Below are 20,803 nucleotides of genomic sequence, written 5' to 3' on the forward strand. Positions count from 1 at the left end.
AAGTGCTCTATCGTCAGCAGGCCAACAAGAGAGAGAGAGAGAGAGAGAGAGAGAGAGAGAGAGAGAGAGAGAGAGAGAGAGAGAGAGAGAGAGAGAGAGAGAGAGAGAGAGAGAGAGAGAGAATACAATAGTTTATCGTTCAAAATAACGTCACTTTCATGAGAAAGAATAAAAGTTGTATGTGTACCAGCAGTTTTTGTTAAACTGCTGCACTAACCTGCCCAATACTGGTACATTTACTCTCCTACTTTACACGGAAGATGAAGTGACAAATGTCTCATTATCATTGCTTTATCTCCTCACGCGACGTATGGATCGTAATGGGGAACAAAACCACTGAATGGTTTAAAGTATATCTACTTTCTATTTCATTCCGGCCACTGAGAGCGAGTGTAGAACATTTCAAGGTACAAATCAAAACAAGACATGCATGGTATATATTTTGCATTTTTTTTATTCAGTATGATTTGTTTTGTTCTAGTTTATGCGTCGTTCCGAGAATAAAATGCGAGCTGATTAGTATTTTTTAACTTGATCAAATGATCAAATTCATGACACGTTTTAGCACTATGTTTTGATTTTAATTTGAATCTTCTGCGGTAATTTTCACTTGGGGACAGCAATCTGGATACGGTTTAGAATAGTCTGTCTTAGTTAAAACCATTCCAGGTCCTACCCCAATGACTCCACATCTATAATTATAAGAATAACGTTGATATGTGTAACGCCTTTGATGTATCTAAAACCAAGCACAAAATAACTTACCCTGCAATATGAAGTGAATAATCATCACTGCAGCGCATGGATTCACATTTTCCGGGACGCTGTCGTTCCTCATTCACAGGAACATTTATTTGTAGTGATTCGTCGTAGCAGCTCCCTTCTTGAACTGAAAATGCAAAAAAAGTGGTCGAATGACGCACGTATAGGAAGAAAGGATATAAGTTGTACTGTAAAAACTGACCTTGACTTTTTGCGTTAGGAACCATGTACACATATGCCTGTGAAAACGATATTAAATAGATCATTTGCAACAAAACTAATGTGACTACCACTTTAAAGTTTATTGATGGCCCCATAATATATAATTTGATCCTGTTTTTAAAGCTAAGTATTTTTAGCTTAAAATTTGAAAACAAACTTATTTTAACTCGAGTGATCGACGAGAAGTCACCAAGCTCTCGGTGAGTTGTGATAGAGCCAATGCTAGGAATAACTGATTTGAATGTTTTCAACCACACAAAAAGTTCAAAAGGTTATCTCTTTGAAACAACTGAACCAGTAAGGATTCATCCATCAATAACGTTATGGTACAACTGTCAATTTTTGGCCCCATCCAATGTTTAACACTCTGGGCGCTGGCATTTTGCATCAGCTTTCTGCAGAGAAAACAGTACAAGATAAGAGAACGATGAGAGCGTTTCATTGGCTTCCCAAATAGCATTGGAGCGTTACGTTTCGCGATTTTTGTATGGAAGCGTTACTGCTCGCTACCTGCTCATAACACTGCTCGATAGCAGTCCTTAGTGAGCAGGTAGCGTGTAACATTCTATGTAAGCTCAATGAAAGCTCAAAGCTCAAGCGTTACTTAGCGAGTGCACGAACCACAGTATAGCGTTGTGGGTTCTGTATTCGGATGTAAACAAAAACACACACACTTTTTTAAAATTTCGATGCACATTGTCCAGTACAACGATAAAATGTATTTTATTTAACTATTATTCAATACTTACATGCCGCAATATATGGTTTTACACGTTTATATACGATTTCAACCATCACTTTGGATGGTATCAACGGATGCTGACGGCGTTGTTGTCTCTGCGTCAGGCACATGTATTGTTGCCGCTTCTAATGCTCGGGTCGTTTTTTCGTTAGCAGTAGCACAACGATTAAACGCACTAATTGTACCACTTGCAAAGCGATACAAATAAAGTAAAACACATAATACACCGTACAACACACTTCTTAACAACACTTGCACATAAAAACCACTTGTCGATGCGGTGATCCAATGTCCTGTTTGCAGTGGAAAAATAACAATGAAAGATTAGAATGCTTTCAAATATGACATTATTTTATAATACTTTCCTTTCCATGCTATTTTGTGGTGTATGGCAACGTTGGTTTGCTTGAAGATACACAACGACCGGTGTGTTGGTCCAGTTGAGAATGTGCCGATCACGATCACAGCCGGCTTTAGTGATTGTTGTAGAAACTGTAACAATGATCAATATCATTAAATCTGCATTATTTTTACAATTCATTGTGATTTCATGAAAAAGTAAAGTGAAAAAGTAAAGTAAAAGTGAAAAAGTAAAACATTTCATCTTACCGGCGTCGTATTTCGTCGGCATACACACACACAGCTGCTCGATCATACTCGGACGAATGTTGCCAAATTTCGGGATGAATTGATGTTTTTCCTGTGGAATAATGTGTTCAAACATTAAAAGATAGTTTATTTACTGAAATATGCACAGAACACTTACCTTTTCCCGAGTTTTCACATAAAATTTTACGATTATTCTGCACACAATCTTTACGGGCGGTTGTCCGTGTTTGTTTACGTTGCTGACTTGACAGATATGCGAGCTGCCATGTGACGAAGTCAAATACATTCAAACCTCGCCAATTGCAAGTCTGCTTTTGCAATTGAATACAAAAAATCAGAGTTGTTCACATAAATATGAGAAAAAGTCAGTTTATCCACATTGTATAAAATAACAAACATGACAAAATACGCAGACATTAGTCGTGTTACAAAATGTCTTTCTAATAAACAAAATCTATCTTTTTTTTTGTAGACATATGATATAAATGCAATTAGCGAGTTCTAATTGTATCATATATATTGCTATTTTCAAAGCGGTTTAAATTAAAACAAACATCAGTGTTTTTTTTTTAAATAATCAGAAAGATAATTATAAACTTAATAATGATTAAAATGTATTTTATTACATTTATGTACAACGATAACCTAACCAGTAAGCATGTTCATGCATGTGTGTAATTATTTGATATTTTTTTGTGTGATCCCAATATGAATGTTATTAAGTAAAACAGACAATTTACTCTGTTCCTTTTTCAATTCTTCAAGATAAGGTTTTTTTTTAATAGAAACATGTAAGTTTGTTTAAAAAAACATATATAAATATATATGTAAATACACAAACATATATAAATATATATATAGAAATAAATAAATATATATATTACAACTTATATAAAATATATTATACATATTATAATATAATTTACCATAAGAATAAATGTATATATAAGTATATATATATAAACACACATATATATATATATATATATATATATATATATATATATATATATATATATATATATATATATATATATATATATATATATGTGTTTATATATATATACTTATATATACATTTATTCATATGGTATATATATTATATATTATATATATTACATATAACTTGTTAATATCATTATTTTTTATATTCTACCATATTATACCGATGCCGGAAACCTTTAATTTTTTCATTAAATTTTAGTTAAAGTTTCTGTTAATTTTGTTTTTAACATATGTGATCTGAATCGTAATGAAATATCCATCACTCATCTTTTCCAAATTCAGTTAGACCATTTCGCTTTGCTTTGAATTCTAAGTCAGAATGTATGGGGTGCGCGGTACGGGTTAGAAGAACATAGGGGCGGGGGTACAAATAAACGCATCACAACACCAAAGTCTGGGTGAGACGGTGATGGTGTGAAACGCTTCTTGCTTCAAGCTCTTGTGGTAACAGTGTTAAAAGCAACAACAACAACAGAGAATAACGCATCGCGTAGAAACAAACACACCGTTCGTGGGTATGTCAGGGGGGGAAACAACGGGAAAAGCTCAATTCTCTCTCAGCGATGCCGCTTGGGTTACGATCGTTCACTCTCTTTCCGATCCTCACATACGATGCCACTTCTGCAATATGCGCTCTCTCTTTCTTCCCGCTGCAATGCGCTCTGCTGAGAGTTGCTGAGAGACCAATCACAGAGAAGAGGAGTGAACAAAGCTGTGATTCCAAAGCGAGCCACACAGTACCCAGAGTGTTAAAAATGTAACTAAGAAAAAAACGTAACGGTACTCCCCGCGGATTACGGGGTCTCGGAGATGAGCGCTTTTTTAATTTGAGAATACATTGAGCAAATTGTACTGATTTGACACATCAATTGTCAATTGTAAAATAAATTCCCTTTTGATCAAATATTGTATTTTTTCAAGAAAGTTCAAATTTTTTAAAGTCGGAATTATATGAAATAATTGAATGATTTATTGGTTTGATTTAATTAATTCTAAACCTATGTCACGAAGCAAAATTACCCGAGAAATAATTATGTTTTGACTGCAAACTGCAAAATACGACATACGGAATTTAGAGATAGGCAGTATTTTGCGGCCGTTTTAGGCTCCCATCAATAGTTTATCTTAGGGACTGCTGAGATACAGATCATCCCCTTCAAAAATATTGACAACTGCACCACGAGACCGACTCCACTATTCGGCTACGTGGTACTTCAGAAGTCTCGAAAGATCGGCATAACCGCGTAGGTTGTTAAGTCATAAACAATAATCATCGTTTAGTTATCAGTTTAGGTCTCTCTCCTCTCCCATGTAACAAAACGTAAAGTTTAGGAACACCAATTCGTCCCCTGTCAGCGTTACGTAATTGATGGATGAAGCTTAAGTCGGAATTATTGGCAACTGTTATCTACCGTGGGGGAATCCCTCTACAGGGAGAGTTGTTTTTTAGGTTTTTTAATTCCAATAATTTATTATTTAAGTTTTAAATCCTATAATATTTAATTTTATTTATTTATTTTATTTTATTTTATTTTATTTTATTTAATAAATTGAAGCTATTTTTTTGTAAATGGTTATTCATTTCTGTTGCGGCAGAGACAGTTTGGTTTGAAGCGATTTTTTTAAATCGCTACCAAATGTTGCGTTAGCTTTGAAATTATTTTGAAATATAGTATTGTGGGGGGAAGGGAGGTTCTGTGTCGCGACGCTGGCTTGCAAGCAGTGCCGTATCAGCACATCGCGATTTGTGCGGCAAGTTCTATTGAACCTGACCTCGTTACGTCTTCAATTCGATTTATTGGCGATGCGTCGGATGACGATCGAGTTTCCAATTATACCGAGCCGTGGGAACTTTAACGTTATGCTACCTAGCATACGTAAACCTTTCGGATTTAAGGGGTTTTGTTGAGAGGTTTTGTTACTGTTGGAGACAGTAAAGCCTTACCACGGGTGGCGGGGTGTTTTGAGAGCTTTATTTATACTGATAAACTTACAAGTTGGCACACATTTGGCGACCAGAAGTTCAAGCAGGTAGCTTTCTCTTTTAAATCGTTAAGCGCTTTGCAAATGAACGTTTGTCAAATGTTGTGCTTTCCGGATGAGTTTTTTACATTACTATCCTTAAGGTCTATTTGGTGTTTACGCTAAGCCCTCTTTCTTGTTTATGTCCTGCTTCGGAGGTCTTCCTGGTTTATGGTTTGCATTGGTTTTGAGACCACCATGATAAAACACGGACACGCATATGCACTAAAGCACGGAACACATGTGTTTTACACATGTGTGCAGTGTTTTACCCAGACGTTAGCATGCATGTCTTTTAGCGGTTACACGATAGAATGGATGCTACAGTATCTTATACTATGAAATTACGATCGTCGGCTTAAATAAACAGGCATTTTTGGGAAAGGCTCGATTCTTGAGCTCTTTGATAAGCGTAAGCAACACGGAAAGGCGTAGGGTAATAAAATAAGCTACAGCGTGTGAAAACAAACTAGGAATTAAATGGATACAATGCGCATATGAACCAGATTATGCTTCCTTTCAGTTACCAACCCAATGCACGGGGGTCATAAAATATCAAGTGTGTTTAAGATCGATCAAGAAATGCGTGGGATTGAAGTATAAGCATCAAACATAGCGGGGTATATGGAAACATTATGAGTAACGAGCAGACCGATGCACAGTTTTTCAAATACAGGCTCAACAGGCTTAACACATTTTAATACTAACACTTCTACATCGTGTATCGCCGTGTCAATGCCATTCAACATAGTGTCAAAACCATTAAACCAGTTAGAGTATAGTAATAAGAACAAACGAATAAGAATTTTTATTCAGTAAAAGTCAGTTTTAATTAAAGTATTCAAGGATTTGTTTGTGTCTCGGCCTGGGCCTATTCGAAATGTTATTAATTATGACCATGAACACTAGCAAAAAGGTTAATGTAAAATTTGTTATAATTGTGGGTTATAGCCTGGCGACATACAATTCTTTAACAGCTCAATATCTGGGGTTTTGGTGGACGCATTACAGCGTATGTTCAAAGCTTCCTTTCAGATCGAACGTTAAAAGTTTTAATAGGAACTTTATCTTCTGACCTGCATGTCCGAAAAATGGTTTTCCTCAGGTTGCCATTCTTTCTCCGACTCATTTTTTTCATTTGTGTAGAATACCTCCCCCCCCATGCCAAGTGTAGAATTTAGCGATCAAATATTCACGGTTTTCTTAACGGCACACATCAATTAAATAAAAAAGGTTAGCGTTTATTTCGCTTGATCCTTAATCCGGCTTAACTTTTTATTCTGCTTTATTTTTTAATGTTGATCGCTACTGATCACGCAGGCCAAATGCGGTCCAATGCAACATTTAATTTGGTCCGCTGAAGGATTTTACTGATTTTGAAAAGAAAATAATTGAAAAATGAAAAGTAAACGAATGTAAAAAAATTGAAATGAATTATTTGTATATAAATTTCTAAATATATTTTAGTATGACATGTTAGACGATCTTACTCTTTCAACTGTAATTAAAGTAATATGGAATGACGGACGAATCAGTATGTTCGAACTCGAGGTCAATATTCTCGTATGTAATATTAACATTGTTTCAACAGGACAGTAAAACTTTTGGATTGAAGGAAAGCGCATACGTAGTTTAGTTTAGATCTTCTTCTTCTTCTTTGGCTCAACAACCGTTGTCGGTCAAGGCCTGCCTGTACCACTAGTGGGCTTTGGCTTGCAGTGACTAATTGATTTCCCCCCATAGCAGGATAGTCAATCTTACGTATGGCGGCACGGTCTATTTGGGGCTTGAACCCATGACGGGCATGTTGTTAAGTCGTACGAGTTGACGACTGTACTACGTGACCGGCCTTAGTTTAGTTTAGATAAGATTCATTAAAGTCCGGTGCGCAGTAAATTTATTTTATGTTTTACATGTGCCTTGTCGAGATAGAGTATTTGACATTCGCCAATAATGTCAAATTATTAAATTGTCTTTTATGGTAAAAACACGAAAAAAATAATAGGTTTTTTTCAGTTTACTGATGTACACAAAGGTTATTCGTGTAAAAAAATATTCGACCGCATGTCCTCGGTGCGGAACAGTGTGCTCGAGAAATGTGCCGCAGATTCAGCATTGCATCCGATGAATTCAGGTATCATCAACGTTTTCAAGCATCATACCGCAGTCTTGGCTTTGGCTAAGACAGATTCGGGAAGGGGTCCCGTGGTCTTGAGATAAAGTGTGAAACCCTGTATCTCACATGGCCTTACTTGTTCGTAAAGCACTTTGATGTCTCGATAATTTTTCATTCATTATGGTTTTTGCACCCCAATCTTTTTGCTGCGTGGGAGGGTTATCAAGAAGCGATATTGATCTTGATTTGTTATTTTTGACTGAACACACTTTTGCCTCTGTGTTGCCGACCCTTCAATGATAAAACATTACAATTAGTTTTTTTAAATGGGGATTGCCAATGGTGAATCATCGAATTACGGACACTTTACACATTTTTGGTACGTAACTAATATAAATTTCATAAGCCAACCCTCTGTTCATTAAACTTAAATGAAACAAACCTTGTTAATTTGAAAAAAAATACAATGAATTTACTCAAAACATTGCAAAAACCAATATTTTGATTCATATACCGGACAGTTTCGACCTCATGTTTAAAATTACACACGTTTTGATTCAAATTCCGAACAACCCCAAAATTTCTTCAAAAATCTTCACTTTCACGCACATACAACACCTTTTTTATTTTTTACTTATTTAAGATCTGGAGCCGGTCTCGTAGTACAGTCGTCAACTCGTACGACTTAACAACATGCCCGTCATGGGTTCGATCCCCAAATAGACCGTGCCCCCATACGTAGGATTGACTATCCTGCTATGGGGGGAAATTGCATCGAATTCTGGACAGAATTAAATATCTGTTTTAATGAAATTTAGAGCGCAATACGATAAAACACAGTTATTTTCACGATGATAAATACTTCTTCAATAGATTCCGATGTACTTCAATGCATATGGGCCGTTAAAAGGGAATATAATCCAAATTACTTTGGATAATTGTGTGTCCAGAGTGTAAAGCTGTCCGTAATTTGAATCATACCAATCGCATTGCTTGATATCATTACCAAATTATTTTGTTTCTATAAATTTTGTTCCTCAAAAGTATGTCGCTGGTTTAATGGTTTTAAAATGACGTAAGGTCCCTCACATATGGCAACACCATAAAGATCCGTTCTTTTTGTTGACCGTTCCGTTCCGTTCTGTTCCGGCTGTTGCAAGAAAGTTCACATTCTCTCACAAAGTATGTGTTGCCTGCGTAATCTCACATGCTTTCAAGAATGTTAATCGCATAAATGGATTTAGTTTCTGTGCCAAACTATAGTGCCGATTATCTGATTCAAACGGAACAGTGTCAAACAAAATCACTCTACACGAACGGAAATTGTAAACTAAACTTGTAAACTTGTATTTGTTAGATACTCTTCTAATTTGGTTCAAAAATTGTTACGTTGACTCGATACATTGCTGCCAAATTGATTTGAAATGGATTTATTTTCTCAAAACAAACTGCACCGCGAAACGCAGGTAATATCGTACAATTTTATAATTCTTCCTACGAATAATACTGTCCTTTAAAGGTTTTTATGATGTCATGCAAGGTAGTGCTTTTGTTATGTTTCTCTACTTTCTGTACATGTTATAATTCTCACACTTCTTACAGTAAATCATAACAAAGATTCATTCTGAATGTAATTGCATGCAATTTGTGTGGTTTAAAAATATTAAATTAACAGTAAGAACGTAAAAGAAACTGTTTTTCGTAGCTTTCATATGACGAAAGGCCGTTTGACAAAATACGGTCTCCGTTTGCGACAGGTAATGCAAATGTCCTTTGCTCAGATAGATATGCCAAACCAGAGACAAATCGAGTTGTCTAACTTGGATCATAAAAGAAAATCAGCATTTTTGACACTTTTCTGAGTCACAGAATTGGTCCTTATATCAAAGAACAATGTGTGTGAAAAAAAATGTTTTAAATTATTTGTCAGTCTCGTGATACAGTCAACTCGCACGGCTCAACAACGGAAAATCCCCATACGTCGGACCTATAATCCTGCAAAGGGTAATCAATAAGTAACTAGGTAACTAAAGGCAAGCAATAAGATAGCAAAGTGATACCAGGCAAGCTGTGACTGACAACGTAAAGTATGATAGTAGTAAAGGTATAATTGATACGACGGACGTTTAATAAAAATGTAGAATAAAGGAACTGGAACGCAAAAAAAGGGAAACCCCTGGACCGCTGAGACGTGATGGGCTCACCGAACATAGGTTAAACCATCTATATGTGGTGCCAGATTTTGTTTCAGATTGAAGAAATACTATTTCATATCCCTTGAATCCTCTACGACGTGGTTCTCGCTGGACACGATGCCGATTAAGTTATTTAACAGACAAAGTAACGAAACCAGTACTACTTCAAGCGTGTGTTAAATTTGCCACAAATCATCGTGTTAACAAATAAAAAATGAACCTTTAAAATTGAAGCGCAAAATTGAGCGAACAAATAAGCTACAAGTATATGTTTTTTTTTTAATTGGAATACACAATAACTAAGAAATACAAATTGCAATATACAATTGCGAAATACAATGTTTTATATAACTCTTTTATCACTATACAAATTCTACTAAATTTCCTATGCTATTTCCTACGCTAATTCCAACGATAATTCCTACGCTATTTCCTACGATAATTCCTACGTTGCACAATTACTGCCGGGTATAGTTTGTTGACTGCAACTGGAAATATATCCGTTCAATACCTGAACCAGGTTCAAGTATCGTTCATGGAACTCAAATTGAATGAAATCAGGAGCTATTCCTGGATCAGCATGGGATCATGATCGATTCCAGGACTGGCATTTCTTCAATATCAGTTTCTGGTTCTTTATGGGTTTACTTTCAGTTCCAGGACTGACATTGATTCATGAGTAGTTCCAGAACCAGTATGTGTTCAGTATCAGTTTCAGGTTCATAATGGGTTACCTTTAAGTTCCAAGACCAGTGTGGGTTCGTGATAGGTTCTGACCGATTAGGACCGGTTAGGATCGACATGGGTTCATGATAGGTTCCAGGACCAGTATGGGTTCATGATTGGTTCCAGGACCGGTATGGGTTTATAAGTGGTTCCAGGACCGGTATGGGTTCATGATCGGTTTTAGGATCAGTGTTGGGTCAAGATTGGTTCCAGGCCCGGTGTTTGTTCATGATCGGTTCCATGACCAATATGGCTTTATGATTGGTTCCAGGGCCAGTATGGGTTTATAGTAGGTTCCAGGATCGGTATGGGTTCACGATAGGTTCCAGAACCGGTATGGGTTCATGATCGGTTCCGGGACCAGTATGGGTTCATGATCGGTTCCAGGACCCGTATGGGTTCATGATGGGTTCCAGGGCCGGTATGGGTTCATGTTCGGTTGCAGGGCCCGCATGGGTTCATCATCGCTTGCAGGACCCGTAAGGGTTTATGATCAGTTCCAGAACCCGCATGGATTCATGATCGATTTCAGGACCTGTATGGGTTATTGATTGGTGCCAGGGCTTAGGGTTCATGATAGCTACCAGGGCCGGCATGGGTTCATGATTGGTTCCAGGGCAGGTATGGGTTCAGAATAGGTTCCTGGACGAGTATGGGTTCATGATAGATTATAGGGCTGGTATGAATTAAGTACCAGTTCCAGTACCGTAGTTGGTTTATGATAGGTTCCAGGACCGGTATGGTTTCATGATCAGCTCCTGGACCTGTATGACCAGTATTATTTCCATAACCGGTTTGGGTTCAGTATCGGTTTCTGTACATACATAGGTTTAGTAACTAGATGCAGAACCGGTATTAGATCATCTGCTGTTCTTGAACCAGAAAAGTGATGTAATGGTTTCAGGACCAGTATGGGTTGGATTTTGGTTTTAGGTTTCTCAAGGGTTGTTAAAAGTACCTATTTTAATTTCAGTTTAGAGACTATTGGTTTAAGTGTACTCTTTACAGTAAAGGGGATCTTTTAAATTTAGTTGCGTAGCCCTGTAATCTGGCCAAATTATCTAGTGTAACCAAAATTTAATATTATGAAACTTTAATTCTAATTATTAATTAATTATATCACACTTTATTTTTGATGCAACTATAAAGACCAGCTGTGCGTGTGTAAAATGCAATGTTTGCTCTCACCTCAGTACGTTTCGTCCCGTTTATTGAAGCTGGCACATACCTCTCGCCAGTAACTGCACACATTTGGTGATCTAATTGTTTTCGTGGTAAACTTCATTATTAGTAACTTGAAACGTATGCAAAATCCTATCTTTTTTTTTATATTTTGTTTTATTCAGTGTGAATTGTTTTGTTCAAGGCCATCGGTCGAAAAATTATACGACCAAAAGAACTAAATTCTACAAAAAAGTGTGTTGAGTTTCACGCAAAGAGATAAATAGGTACACCAAGAGTAAAAATGCCAAATAGATAAACCATGCAAAGAGCCGCATGCGCATTGCATCTCAAGCCGTACTTTGCCGATCACTGTTCTGGGCTATATATTATTCCGGGTATAAAATACTAACATATTAGTAACGTCATAGTTCTTTTTATTATGAAATCGTTTGAACTAAAATTATCAAAATCATCATCAATAAACAGTCTTTCCCCGAGTTACGCAAATAGGGTTGCGTTCCAGGGACATTCGCGTAACTTGGATTTTCACGTTTGTCTAATATCACGTTTTTCATCAAAAATGAGAATGATAAAATGTTATTTATGATTAAATGTAATAATGTAATGTTTATTGTTACTTATGCCATACAATTTGTGTAGAAAATTTCGGTCATTTCTGTGTATTTAGCGATTTCAAACATTATGCTAAAACTGCAATTTATTTTGAAATTGGCTTTGTTTAGATTTAAATTGTACCAATTTGATAAATGAACTGTCAAAGCTAAGAATTAGCGTAACTCTAGTGTCGCGTAACTCTGTACTAAAACTATACGTGACACTTTTGAGTATGGTATTCTGTTTTCTGTGTTTTGTTTTTAAACCACATTTTCTGCACTCAATGCCGGGTGCGGGCAACAATCTGGATACGGTTTTGAATAGTCTGTAGGAGTTATTATCATTCCAGGCCCAACCGCAATACTGCCACATCTGCAATGTATAAGAATAACGTTGACGTGTTTCACGTATTTGGGGATTCTAAAAGCCAGCACAAAATAACTTACCCAGCAACATGAAGTGAATAATCATCACTGCAGCTCATGGATTCGCATTTTCCTGTACGCTGTCGAACCTCATTTACAGGAACATTTATTTTTAGCGATTCGTCGTAGCAGCTACCTTCCTGAACTAAAAATAAAAATAAAAGTTGTATGTATGCATTAAAATATAAATGTTGTTTTGAAAAAAACTTACCTTGGCTTTTTGCATTGGGAATGATGTACACATAGGCCTGAGAAAACGGCATTAGGAAGGTCATTTGCAACAAAAATAATGTGGCTAGCACTTTAACGTTGGTTGACGGCTTCATATTGTGTAACTTAATTGTGTGGACGAATGTCGTATAAAATTAGCAAAGTTTACGATTCTGTTCGACTGAACGGTCTGAAGTCACCAAGCTCTTGATGAGATGTGATGCTGGGAATGGCAGGTTTGAATGATTTGAATCGTAATGACAACGCAAGCGAAGTTCAAGAGGGTATCTCTATAACAACAACCATGGTAGTAAGTCAGGGTTAATGGCAACGAATTTCAACCATGGGGCAGTTTTCTCACGGGCAATCATTTGGAATTATTTGTATTATTTATACAATACATCACTGGTCACTGTTCTTGTTTGGATCGATTCAAACAGTTTTAATTTTTTCTTGAAAAAAATGTATGTTTAGGAATCAATCACACATGAGCTCCAGCGACGAATTTGCGTCCGATGATTAAATTTGTCCCTTTCCGAGAACCATAATGGTCGGCTACTTGGTCATTTTACTATGAAATAAAGACTGTACGACTTTCAGTGGACCGCATAAATTTCATACCTTTTATCACATTCATGAATGGTGTTTCGAGATTTTAAAAGATATCGGTCTGATTTTATGCATATGCATAGCTAAAAAGTGTCCTCAAAGACGTATGAAGAAAATTTTCCGATCAGCGGTCTAGGGAACTGTCCCGGGTGCCTCAAAGTCAGATAATAGGTGAAAATATGAGGTGTCCGACTTTAGGTGGCCGTCACTGTATATTCTAACACAAGTTATAAATGTTTATATTTCAATCTCATTTTCTCTCACACTCACGATCTTTTTGGCGTTACATCAACTCTGTTAGAAATAATCCCCAACGAGCACCCACGTGGTATGTTACTTGCTACATGGATGTGCATGCTAAATGTTAAGGGATATTCGGCCACTTTTAGGGTTTTATTTGTTGTTGAGTTTGTTTCCTCAGCACTCTCCATTGTCGATTATTTGGATTAGCTTATCAGATTATTTCAGAAAATTGGGGATTTTTCTATAGATAATTAATAGCTATAGCAGATTATTTTCAATTGGCCAATTGGTTATTCCTTTTTCCTTACAATCTCCATAGAAATCTTCATTCAATATTCTTCTTCTTTGGCACAACAACCACTGTTGTCTGTCAAGGCCTACCTGTTCCCACTAGTGAAGTGAGCTTGGCTTTCTGTGACTTATTGTTACCGTAGCAGGATAGTCAGTCCTACGTATGGGGGCACGGTCTGTTCGGAGCTTGAACCCATGACCGGCATGTTGTTAAGTCGTACGAGTTGCCGACTGTACCACAAGACTATGTAAACGAATGCAGTATTTGATATAAAATGTTAAGCATTTAAATATATTGACTTAGGCTCGAGTCTATGAACAACATGCAGCAACATTTGTGCAATGGCAATACTTTAAGATTTTTTGTATTTTGTCATTTTTTGTATCTGTTCAAAATCGAGCCTGCAACAAATAAATATGAAATAATTGATTTATTTCTTTGATGTACTGCAACATTTTTATAAACTTAGGTAAAAGGCATTTAGAGTTGAAATTTAAATTTGGTTGTCTCTTCATATTCTAAAGACTTTGTTGGCAAAAGACTGGTAAAAATCAATGGCAAAGTCATCAAATTCTCGGAGAGATGTGATAGAGACAATACTAGGAATAGATTATTTGAATGAATTTACTAACACAAAAGAAGTTCAAGAGGGTATCTCTATAAAAATAACCGTGCCAGTATGCCAGAGCAAATGGCATTGGGTTTTAACTGGATGGTAGGTGGAGGGTGGATTCCTCCACAGGGAAGAATTTTAAATTGTATGGGGTATTTGATTATTTTTTTTTATTGTTATTATCTTCGAAAGCAAATATAGCGAAGTTATTGAACAATTAACTGATTAATATCTGAAAATTTAACAGATAACAGACGATTGCAGAGTTCTGTGCAACAATAAGCAATTCGTTTCTGTAATGTCATTCCTATAAACAATGTTGCAGATTAAAAAAAAAATAAAACAATTGTAGTGTGCGTTATCGCCAACAGTTCCAAGATTTAAAATACGCGTAGAAATTGTAAAAGGTCATCAATTAGGCTTTGGGGAAATTTGTTATTAATTAAAAAGCCAGTTAGTAAATGTTGGAGCAACTGCTGGAGTCGAGCAGTTCGGAGCGGATCGGAATAAATCCGTTCATTTTTTGAACTTGTTTACGCTGACATCACTAGCTGTTTAGATTTAATAAATAGATGGCGAAAAGGCTTTTTCGTCCTCTTCTTCTCTGGCAAATCGTCGTTATAAGATTGGTAATTATTAGTAGCATAGAAAACAGAAAGAAACGCGCAAGACTTTATCCGAAATTCTCCTCCGAGTTAACAGTAAACGATTCAAAATTGTTAAAATAAAACGATGGAAACTAAAAAAATGGAAAGCAAGCGCAGAGTAAATTTAGCATTCAAAAGTGCTGGAATGGTCAAAAATCAAATGAGAAAGCCTGAGGAATCAAATCCTTCGTGCAATGGAAAGGCGTAGAAGGGCTAGAAATAGGTTGAAAGCTATAGACTTATGAAAAAGTGGAGCTTTAATTAAATCAGCGGAATATCTAAAACTAAAATTAACTGATCAACAGCTTAAAAAGAACTGCTAACCCACAGAAGTAATGGCGAATGATTTGACATTAAAATATTTCAATATTTTTTACTAAGAATAAGGGTTTACCTCGTTAAAAAAATTTAGCTTATCTAATTTCTCTATTAGGTTGATGCTATAAAGAGTCTTATTTGTAGTTAGATAAAACATATCAGTGAGCTCGTAGCGATCGAATATCACTCACAGTACTTGATCTTAAAGTATGTGAAAAACTCTACATATGCGAAGCTAATGGTTCTTTAGAAGCATAGTATAAATCGTGTAACAGCGTTGGTAACTAATTAAAATTGTCTAAGTATTTTATATTTGTAACGATGCACCTGATGAACAGCATAATCTTCTTCTTTTTTGGTACAACAATCGTTTTCGGTCAAGGCCTGCCTGTACCACTAGTGAGCTTAGTTTTCAGTGACTTATTGATTACCCACAGCATTATAATCAGTCCTACGTATGTGGACATGGTCTATTCGGGGCTTGAGCCCATGATGGGCATGTTGTTGTTAAGTTGTACGAGTTGGCGACTGTATCACGAAACCGGCCGAACAGCATAATATTCTTCTTTTTATTTGGCGTAACTATCTTACCAGGCACTCTGGCACCAATCGAAAAAGACATCGAACATCATAAACGTATGGTATATGATAGATTCGACAGGTTGGTTTTTCGAAGACGACGATGTTTGATGCTTCACTTCCATATACGTCATATACGTTTGTTCTAGTTGGATGTCTTTTTCGATTGTTGCCAGAGCACCGCTTCAGTTGACCTAGACTTGCCTAATGCACTGAACTATCTATCACTTGATGGTATACTCATAGCAGGATAGTCAGTCATGTGTATAGAGGGTTCGGTCCATAAAGGGCTTGAACCCATGTCGGGTATGTTGTTGAGTCGTGCAAGTGAACGGCTGTTCAATGGGACTGGAGTGCAGTTTAAGGTACTATAAAAGTGCGTACTAAAATAATTGAAATTGTTAAATCGTAATGTAGCATATCTACAATACAGAACTTATTATAATACACACTATCAACTATAGACACATTGTAACGCACTTCGGATAGACAAATCATACAATTGCAACACATTCTTTATAACACATCAGCAAATCAATCCACACCATAGCAACACACCCAGACCCTACCGTTCATAGAAAAAAAAAGAATTGAGACACACTTATTGAAAACACCCGAAACACGCCTAATAAGCAAATTAGGCGTCTGCTGCAAACTAGGCGAACCGAGAACGCATGGCAACATATAAGCTCAGCGACGAAAACATTCATTCTTAAGCAACAATAGTTGAAACCTTTTTTCGCAATACAGTTAAACTGCAGCATACGCACACATCGACAAACACCTCACACCATTTCAATAGATGTGAATAGTCAGGATAGGACTATTCGCATCCAACATCTATCGATTTATCATTATGTTCCAGTTATGTCCCCCTACCCAAGGTAAGACCTCTAAACTCCAACGTTTCCAGTAAGGGATCCCCTTCAGCGTTTCTATGATGGCCTGGATGATCTAGTGTCGAAAAGTCTGCTCGAACAATGTTTTATTCTACCTCGATGTACAGTTGTACAATCATCACATTACATGGCGACCGTTACTATCTTCCGAACTCAATACATGGTGACCGTATCCAAAATCAAACCTACTACAGTAACAAAGAACCGTATTCAACATCTTATATATTAAGTACCTGCGGTGTGTCTCAGTCTAAGTGCTGTCATACACGAATATGAATTACAATTGAAACAAATATTATCGATCTAACATGTTAACAATTAGCGTCGAATGCCAGCACTTCCATATACAGTGTTATCCAGAGCTTTAAATTTAAATATATTTGTTTGTTACATCAGTTTTATCCACCTTCGCACCTATAATCTGCCACAAATTCTCGATGGTATCAAGATTTAGACTTTATGGAGGACATGCAAGGTGTTTTATACGATACGAGTTGAGAAATGTTTTTTGTATTTATTGTGTGTTGAGATGTTAGCCTGCAGGAACATGTTTTTAGTTTTCAAAACCCTTTTTTTTATTAAAGAAATATCCCAAAGTATTGATGAAGGATGTTAAAATAGGCATCAGCCATAGTTGTACTTTCGATTCACACCAGTTTTCCCGCTACTCCTAAAGATAAACACACCCTAGCTATCACATTGCCAATTTCTTATTTTACTGCCCGTTAGATGTGGGGTCCTTCAAGCTCCTCGCCCGAGCCAATTGGCTTCGATATGATCAAGAACATGCAGATATATCGTTAGATTGTTGAAAAACTGGTATTTGGACAGGTGAGTCCAAATTATAACTGATGTTCAAAAATATCTAATAACAAGGTGCAATGTGATGACCAGGGAGGGGTTTTCTATACGAGAAGTAGGGAGCATGGTATTAATTGACAGCATAATGAAAGCTTATACCTATATAAGCATCCTATGTGAATTTATCTGATTTCTGTGAAAAATATGGAGTTAGTAAATACATTAATGTTCCAACAGGAAGACGACTCAAGCTATACACGAAGATTTTTAATTTTTTTTCAATCGAATCGAATCAAACTTCTTTAATGGCTCCCACTTAGTCTTAATTTTAATCCTATCGAGATATCGTGTGCAAATTTTGATGTAAATGTGGTGAAAATGACGTGATTAGGAAAGAAAAATGTTAAACCTCTGAATGTTACACTTAAGAAGATTCAATGACAAAAAATGTGGGAATAAAAACAAAATAAATTATGTCAAAGATCCTCGAACATGTAAAGAATGCGGGAGAAACACATATATTATAAGTTTAATGTTATATTTGTTTAGAAAAATATTTTCTGTAGAATGAATAAAGTGGGCACTTTATTTTGGCACAGTGATTTTGATTAATTTTGGAAAGAATATTTTTATTGAAGCAATCTTCTCATTTTTGTCATGGTATGGTACTGCACATTCTTAAGCATATCACGAACAATGTTTCAAAAAATAAAGTAGTACAATAACTTAATTTTTCACGGAAAAAATGTAAAAAATGTTAATAAATGTAAGTAGTGGGCACTTTATTTTGCCGGCCACTGTACGTGTGTTGATGAAACCCACAGCTGCCGATCGGGCTTCGTGCACGATCACAGTATCTCAATCACGGACACGGAAACTGCTGACGATTGTCGCACTTCATCGACAACCCAGTGCGAAAATGCCATGTGGTGCTGATAGCATTCACAGCAGTTTAAAAAAAAAGATTTGATACAAAACTTGATGATAGCCTGTACATTTATTGTTTGCAATGAAAATTACAAGGTTTTGCATCAAACTTATCACACAAACTGTTTTAAATGGACCATTTCTTGTTTTTTTCTCTTAATTTGTGAATGTTGGTAGGTTTTTCTATTCATTATTTCAAGATGATGATGAATGTTTGCACTCATTATCATGTTTTTTTTTTAATTTTGAGGCATCAAAAGTACCATAGCGTCCTTTTCTTGTGAACAGTTAATTCATTTTTTCACGTGAACTGAGTGAACCGTGCAGTTCTGGTTCATTTGGCACACCTCTAGTCAACACGAACAACTAAGCAATATATGTCCGTCATGGGTTCAAACCCTGTATGGACCTTACCCTTGCCCCGGATGGACCTTGCCATTCTAAACCTTGAATGTATCAGAACGAATGAAAAAATCGTAACAATCACTAACTTATCTTCCCATTTGTATCACTAACCAACCCTTAATATCGCAGATGGGTGGTGATGGGTGTGTAGTTGGAGAAGTCTGCAAGCTTGCTGAATATAACAGGATTTTCCATAAATTATTTTCTTTACCGCAACGGTTAAATGCAGGGCTTTGAGTCGGAATCACTTATTTTTTTATTTTACGTATTGATTTTTGAATCCATCCCACGATTTATTTCCTGTTTCCGTATGTGTTTTGAATGTGTACGTTGATATGCTTTCATGATATCTCAAACAAATTATTCAAAAAAAGAACGGAATTGAAAGACATGTTGAAAAATATTTGAACAACAGTACATTCAACCTAACATAAAACGTATTCAACAAAATTTAGGACACCTAGAACTCAGAATATCAATACATGTTGATTGTACATCTCCCGTTAAGCCATAGATCTTCCCATACGCTAAAAATTGACACAATGAGAGGTTATATTTTTCATTCAAAAAATGTTGCGCATGATGAGTAAGAGTCACGTGTGAGGTTTATGTTAATAATTGTAAGCATGAAGATGGTTTAAGCAGTTCAAATCATAAACAGCACAATAAAACTATTTTTAAATTTATCTCACAAGTAAAGTGGCGTATAAAATGTCTAAATAATGTTTGTCTGCCATATAAAACCGCCATTTCGCTACTGGTATGCAAGTAGGAAACACGACATTTCGGCTACTGACATGTTTTCTTTTCTTTTGTTCGGCCGATCTGTAAATCTTTTTAGATACGAAAAGCTGACCAGATAACGTTGGTAGTATTTACGTTGTGCAACAGGCTAGCTGTGACATAGCTACTGGACGGCTAGCGCAGAATGTTTGGATTTGTTATACGTTCACGTGCGAAATGTGTGGTGTTGTATCTTTTTCGAAGTTGTTTTTTATCTTTATGCGTCGGGACTAGATGTTTAGTTTAATTGAGGGCTAGAGACCTTCATAATTTGTTTCAAATGCTAGAAAGTGTTTTACAAGAATACACACATTGAAATATATCTTATTATCCACACATTATAAATGAATAAATCAGCAAAGCACATCCCTTTTAAAATTTAAAATTATTTACACAATAAAACATGTCGATCATGCATGAAAGAGAATACCCTCATAAGGCTAAAACAAACATGACAGGACATGAGAACATATAACAATGCTTTGTGTGGACTTTGTGCTAGCTCAATTTGCCAAAGATATACCAATTTAACAAAAGTGTCTAAAACATAGCGTGATGTTCAAAGTCTGTTTTATCATTTACTTAGAATATCTTTGTCGAAATGAGCTAAGTATATATGTAATTAAAGCCCCCTCATTTTAAGCTAAACTCCCACCAGGGAGGAAGGCGCTAGATGGATTAGAAGATAATTTATTTTCAACACACACATCTTACAGATATTCAGCAAATGTAAAGGTCTACCTCTACGTAATTCTTCCTTTTGCTTTACTTGCAGACACACAACCAGCAATCCGTTAAGCAGTGATAAGCACTAGAATTGGCTCGCGGTGATCCGCCAGTGCAGGCGACGACCGTTGGAAGTAAAAGAGCTGGA

At 36.2% G+C, this 20,803-nt stretch overlaps 2 protein-coding genes across 6 annotated transcripts; both read right to left on the bottom strand.

Annotated features, from left to right (window-relative positions):
* Positions 1–436: 436 nt before the first annotated feature.
* Positions 437–13,042, bottom strand: LOC120959656 (uncharacterized). Of its 5 annotated transcripts, XM_049609085.1 has the most exons (4): positions 12,815–13,042; positions 12,693–12,748; positions 766–833; positions 437–692 (listed from the first exon to the last, which is right to left on the bottom strand). In XM_049609085.1, the coding sequence occupies exons 1-4, from the start codon at positions 12,927–12,929 to the stop codon at positions 581–583; spliced, it is 351 nt and encodes a 116-aa protein (XP_049465042.1). In that variant the 5' UTR covers positions 12,930–13,042; the 3' UTR covers positions 437–580. The 5 variants fall into 5 exon arrangements, with proteins under 5 accessions (XP_049465042.1, XP_049465041.1, XP_049465040.1 ...); XM_049609084.1 differs by lacking the exon at positions 12,693–12,748 and having other exon boundaries at positions 766–889; XM_049609083.1 differs by lacking the exon at positions 766–833 and having other exon boundaries at positions 12,625–12,748; positions 12,815–13,041.
* Positions 1,336–2,656, bottom strand: LOC125907372 (uncharacterized). Its single transcript, XM_049609082.1, has 3 exons — positions 2,493–2,656; positions 2,336–2,426; positions 1,336–2,218 (listed from the first exon to the last, which is right to left on the bottom strand). Exons 1-3 carry the CDS (start codon positions 2,619–2,621, stop codon positions 2,079–2,081), a joined length of 360 nt encoding a protein of 119 aa, XP_049465039.1. The 5' UTR covers positions 2,622–2,656; the 3' UTR covers positions 1,336–2,078.
* Positions 13,043–20,803: the final 7,761 nt, after the last annotated feature.

Source organism: Anopheles coluzzii, chromosome 3, assembly GCF_943734685.1.
Source record: "Anopheles coluzzii chromosome 3, AcolN3, whole genome shotgun sequence".
NCBI classification, from domain to species: domain Eukaryota; kingdom Metazoa; phylum Arthropoda; class Insecta; order Diptera; family Culicidae; genus Anopheles; species Anopheles coluzzii.

Excerpts from the sequence above, each read along its gene's own strand:
- LOC120959656 (XM_049609084.1), bottom strand. The coding sequence starts at position 12,929 with ATGAAGCCGTCAACCAACGTTAAAGTGCTAGCCACATTATTTTTGTTG. Across the intron at positions 890-12,814 it reads TCCCAATGCAAAAAGCCAAG|TTCAAGAAGGGAGCTGCTAC; the intron begins GTAAGTTTTTTT and ends TTGCATTTTCAG. Across the intron at positions 693-765 it reads TATTCACTTCATATTGCAGG|ATGTGGAGTCATTGGGGTAG; the intron begins GTAAGTTATTTT and ends TTATAATTATAG.
- LOC125907372 (XM_049609082.1), bottom strand. The coding sequence starts at position 2,621 with ATGTATTTGACTTCGTCACATGGCAGCTCGCATATCTGTCAAGTCAGC. Across the intron at positions 2,427-2,492 it reads ATGTGAAAACTCGGGAAAAG|GAAAAACATCAATTCATCCC; the intron begins GTAAGTGTTCTG and ends ATTATTCCACAG. Across the intron at positions 2,219-2,335 it reads GCCGACGAAATACGACGCCG|TTTCTACAACAATCACTAAA; the intron begins GTAAGATGAAAT and ends TCATTGTTACAG.